The sequence below is a fragment of the Accipiter gentilis genome, chromosome 22 (assembly GCF_929443795.1).
Source record: "Accipiter gentilis chromosome 22, bAccGen1.1, whole genome shotgun sequence".
NCBI lineage: Eukaryota > Metazoa > Chordata > Aves > Accipitriformes > Accipitridae > Astur > Astur gentilis.
This window is the reverse complement of record NC_064901.1, coordinates 5,945,270-5,950,531: the sequence shown is the minus strand read 5'-3', so window position 1 is coordinate 5,950,531 and position 5,262 is coordinate 5,945,270. Positions and strand designations below refer to the sequence as shown.

Below are 5,262 nucleotides of genomic sequence, written 5' to 3'. Positions count from 1 at the left end.
CCGGGCGGCCTGGTGCTTGTGTGACGGAGGGGGAATACCAGCCCCCCGACCCGCCTGCCGCAACGGGCGCAGGAAACGACGCCTACGTCTGCTTCCAAAATTAGCTGCAGCAGAAGGGCTGCGAGAGCTGTGAGCTGCTTAGACGTCCGACTGCTGCCGAGGTAAACCACCTAAAACCCCGGAGCCTGTGACCCTATCGGTCTACTAGGTGTTAAATGTTTCTTAAAAAGCAAACCAGGTGGATTCCCACGTATCTCAGGATGACAAGGTGGGCAACGAACCATTACACAGACCAGGTACAGTAAATCTTTTTTTAATAAATACATATCTCACATGTACCAAAATAATTATAAACAAAAAAATGTACAGTATTTACACAATATACAATTGCTAAAAAGTGTAGCAATTATGACACACATGGTGTGAAACACACAGTTTCCAATGCCCACAGTTAACATTATTGCTACTTTCTTCGAACAGTCAGGAGGTCACCAGTCCCTTGGTGTGACTCCCCCACCTGGGACACCCCACCAAGAGCAGCTGAGGCTGGTCAGTAAGGCCAGGGAGCACCACCAGCCCAACACAGATTAACACGCAGTCTCCGAGAAGATGGAGGGGTTGGTATGAGCCCGCCTTGCCACGAGGCAACACCCATTCCTCGTGGTACTTAACGCCAGAAGATAGCTCTCTGTAACCAGCAGGTTGGATGTGTAGTCTGTTACCTTTGTAGGGCTGAGAAGATTGGCTATGTGACTTTTTATCAGGTGGTGTGAACAATCACAGATCTCTACTGATGTTACACATCCCACTCCTGTATTTAAACACAGGCCAGAACCTGGAACCGTCCTGTTACAATTACGTGCTCCTTGCTGGGCAGTGTAGTATTTCCCTCCTGGTTTTTCCCTTCGCATTGCGACTTTCTTTTCAAATGAAGAAAGTCAGTCCTTTTTCTATACATATGTACACAGTCACTTCTTTTCACAGATAGCTCTGCTTTAAAATGCCAGCTGTCGTCCTCCAATAAGGCAGTCATCGTATATAAGCTGCAAGAAAAAACAAAAGGCTGTTAATGCAAAACTCTTACTGGGAGTATCGTATCCACTCTGGGATAACTGCCAAATTCTGCATGCCCTGACTTCAGCAGCATATACAATTTCTACACCGAGGTGGTTTCGTTTGCCATTTAGCAGCACTGAGAACATTAGAAAAACAAATGCTGGGGAGGAGAAAACCACCCATTAACTTGAATTTTATCTCACAAGGTTCTGTAGGTGTCAGCAACAGAACGGTGTTCAGACAACTGTGTTGCATGAAGCTAACCTCCGTTCCCTCATGTTATTTTTTACATTTTATTCTTAAATTTATTCTATTTATCTGCTCGCCCCAACTGCCATCTTGCTGATGGTTGATCACGTAACCTTACTTTATGGGCTATTTATAAATGTCTGTTACGTCTGTTATGCAGGTAAGAGGTCACTGGAGCGTGTCATCAGAGCAGCATCACCAAAAAAGAAAAACCTACAAAGGGCAAGATTTTCCCCTTCTCTTGAAAAGGTGCAAATAGCTACTTACTTCATCCTCTGTGAATTCAGGCTCCGATTCACTGCTCTCCTCGTCCTCACTTTCTGGCAACATCTGCAGGTCGGCTGTGGTCAGCTGCTTCAGCTGTTCCTGTATGCTGGAGTTGTCTCTTCCCCATGTGAGCTGATAGGGGGAATAGCCCTGGTAGGTCACTTTGTTCACGTCCGCCCCATGTTTCACCAGAAGCGACACCAGGTCTGAATTCTGCAGGTCGACAGCCAAATGTAGTGCCGTTCTGCCATTGCATGGCTCCTGCATGAAAATAACAGAAGGTTTGGGACGTTAGGAGAGCCACAGCCAGTGCCAGACCTGTTGATTCTTAGTACTACGCAGCCCTGCTCAGTCAGATTCACAGCATACATTACATACCTGAGCATTTACATCTGCTCCCAAGGACAGCAAGTATTCGACAATAGCCAGGTATCCTTGAATAGACGCCAAATGGAGACATGTATGTCCTGCAAAACACAAATGAAGGGAAAATTTGTGTAAGTCTAACCTAATGCCCTATCATTCAGCTAAAGTCAAGATGACAGGACAGGATGGTATCTAAGTATGCGCTTCTTCCATGACAAAAGGGGTGTTTTCCAGAAGAGCTTTCCAGCTTCCAGTAAGTATGAATAACAGGGCTGGATTTTGGAAAGATTTCTTGGAGGCTTTATTCCAGTGTTTGACTGCAACTAACTGTAACCAAAAAAAAGGAGCACTGCAAAAGTACTCACTAAAAATGCAAAATTCAAAGCTGCGAGAGCCAATAATCAACAGTAAGGAGGCCTACGAGGCAGTGACATTTTAAAGAAGCCAGACACTGCTGTGTGCTTTGGGCTCCTCAACTCTCAAATGGGCATAATGATCCTTCTCCAGCCCCCTAGCGATCTTTGAGCTCTACGGGACATCAACCCTGCCCTCAGTACAGCACACCGACATCAACGTACAGCAGCGTGCCCATACCGTTGTAGTTGGTTGCCTGCAGGACGGCGAGGAGGTGGTGCGGCTGGCAGTACTGCGTGAGGACGCTGACGCTCCTGAGGGAGCCCTGCTGGCAGGCAATATGCAGGGGGGTGTTTCCTCGGAAGTCCCTGAGTTCCAGGTCGCATCCGGCCTTCAGAAGATGCTCGGCAATTTCAGGCTGATCGGTGATGACCGCCAAGTGAAGAGGAGTCTGCAGGCAGAAGAGAAAACACAGACCCGTAAGTTACTCTGCAAACTTGGCAGCAACATCTAGACAAACAGACCCCTTGACCGCTCGGTGATTTGTGCCCCCAATTAAAAACACACCCCCTAAACTCAGGTCTTTATGCGTCCCAGCACGTTGTATAGTTGCCCTTTAGTCCGGCAGCGATGAACTTAGGGCTCTCCGGACACCGAAGAGTCAACCCATATGAAGGCTACAATTAACATCCCAGTAAAGAGGCATGCAACCCATTGCATCATATTTGAAAAATGCGGGTGTTAAATGCCACTCTCGGGGGGAGAGGAAGCGTTGTACTGAGGCTGGCTGGAGCCAGCTGGGGACTTTCCTGAATGCAGGCTTCGATCTAAGTAGGCTTGACTTAATTGATTCCATCAATTACAAAAATTTTTGAAAAGGACTTTCCTGGGTGGGAATTCCCCAGAGGGCTCCTGTGGGGGGTGGCGGGGGCCGACCCGGATTCGGGGCTGCAGAGGCGAAAGTACCTGGCCGAGGTTGTTCTGGAAGTTCAGGAAAGCGCGGTCCCCGGCCGCCTGCCGGATCACCTCCAGGCTCAGGGCTTTTTCCTCGTGAATAATCGCCAAGTGGAGAAAACTGCGGAGGGGGGAGGGGAAACAAACAACGAAAATGGAACGACGGGCGTTAGAACCCCCACGCGACCCCCCCCCCCCCCCGGGGCGAGGCGGGCCCGGGCCCGGGTCACGCGCGGGTGTCGCAAGCCGGGGCTTTCGGCGGCCGGGGCTTTCCGCGCCCGCGGGAGCCGCCTCTCCCTGGCGCCCCTCCAGGGACTTTCCGCCCTCCCCGCCGCGCCGCGCCGCGGCCCAGCCCGGCGCCTCCCCGCCGGCAGCACATCCTGTCCCGTCCTCAGCCTGCCCCGGCCCCCCGCCGCGGCCGTGTCCGGCCCCCGACCCCCGACCCCCGGCCTCCGGCCCCCGACCCCCGACCCCCGGCCTCCGACCCCCGACCCCCGGCCCCCGCTTACGTGTCTCCGTCCTCCGTCAGCTGCTGCGCCCAGGCGGGCGGCTCGCGGGGCTGCAGGCGTATGCCCTCCAGCTCCTGCACCAGCTGCCGGTACTCCTCCTCCTTCATGGAGTCCAGGCCGCTGTCGTGGCGGTCGTCGAGCGGGAAGCCGCCCGGACGCTCTTTCTTCGCTTGCTCGTAGCCCTCCATAACCGGCGGCTCGACGAGGCGGCGGGCGCTGATCATAGCGGCGGGGCTCCGGCTCGCTGCGACTGAGCGGCTGCGGCGGCGGCGCTTCGCATATACACCCGGGCGAGGGGATTTCTGCGGGGGAGGAGCCGCCGAGGACGGGAATTTCCAGCCACTCAAAGCCCGACCGACGGGTCTGGTCCTGCTCGGCGCCGCCGGCGGTGGCAGGGAGGGCGGACCGGCGCGGGCCGGCCCCTTCCCGCCCCTCCGCCGCCCCGGGAGAGGAGGGGAGGGGAGGGGAGAGCCGAGCCGAGCTCGGCCCGGCCCGGGAGGGGACTTGGCGTTTTTCCACGTCAGGGGGGGGAAGTACTCGCCTCCCCGGCGTCCCCGTCGGTACTTCCCTGCCGCGCCCCGGGCGGCTGCCCCCCCGCCGGCTTTCCCGGGGGGGGCTTTCCCTGCCCTGCTCGGTCCCGGGGCTCCCGGCGCCCCGGCCCCGGGCAGGGCAGCGTCCGTCCGCACCCCTGCGGGGTCCCATTGCAGGCCGTGGGGGTCCTCTTGCGCCCCGCGGGGCTCTTCGCCCCAGGGTCCCCTTGCGCGCTGCAGGGGTCCTCGCACGCCGGGGACCACCCGCCCTTGGCGGGCGCTGCTGGCCGGGGGTTGCACCCCGCCTCCCCGGGGCCCCGACTTTCCACCAGCTCGCTCTTTTTGGTAAGAGGGGCTGCGGGTGTCTGGGCCGGAGGGGCAGGCTGTAAGCACACAAAGTGGTGGTCGTCACGCTCACAGAAGCCCCCCACCCCCCCCCACGCGAGGCGCGGCGTAGCGCGACGGCTGTCCTCCGCGGCCCTCGGCTGCGCCACGGCAGATCCCTTTTTGAGGCGTCGTTTTGAGGGCTGCTGAGGGGGGCTCCCCGAGGAGTCGTTGACCGGCGCTCCTTTGACGAGGAGCCAGGCTTCGTAGCCATCCCGGGGTAGCCAGGTCGCGTTAAAAGTTGAGGGAACCAAACACCACCCAGGGCGATGCGGAGGCTGCAACTGCGTCGGCACACGGCGCGTCTGCCCTGCTGTTGCTTGGGGTGGGGTACCGCTTTTTGGAGAGAGTATTGCGTGGGACTGGTGTTGCGCTGTCACAGCACCTGCAAGCGTGCAGGTGCTGCCTCAGCGTTTAGAGGGCTTCACGTCTCTGCTGTGGAAGTTTTCACTCTGTTTCAGCGCAGTGGGATGGGGAATGAGCAGGAGAATTCTGCACCGCTCCTGTACAGCCAGTTCTGGTCCAGGAGTAAACAGGCCTCTTTTAAAAGGTACATGTCCATAACGGAGCTAACCTTTTTAAGAAGAAATTAC

General features: G+C 56.5%; 1 protein-coding gene across 1 annotated transcript; it reads right to left on the bottom strand.

Annotated features, from left to right (window-relative positions):
• Positions 1 to 304: 304 nt before the first annotated feature.
• Positions 305 to 4,124, bottom strand: NFKBIA (NFKB inhibitor alpha). Its single transcript, XM_049825484.1, has 6 exons — positions 3,756 to 4,124; positions 3,259 to 3,367; positions 2,533 to 2,743; positions 1,951 to 2,039; positions 1,573 to 1,833; positions 305 to 1,043 (listed from the first exon to the last, which is right to left on the bottom strand). Exons 1-6 carry the CDS (start codon positions 3,977 to 3,979, stop codon positions 996 to 998), a joined length of 942 nt encoding a protein of 313 aa, XP_049681441.1. The 5' UTR covers positions 3,980 to 4,124; the 3' UTR covers positions 305 to 995.
• Between the last annotated feature and the right edge of the window lie 1,138 nt (positions 4,125 to 5,262).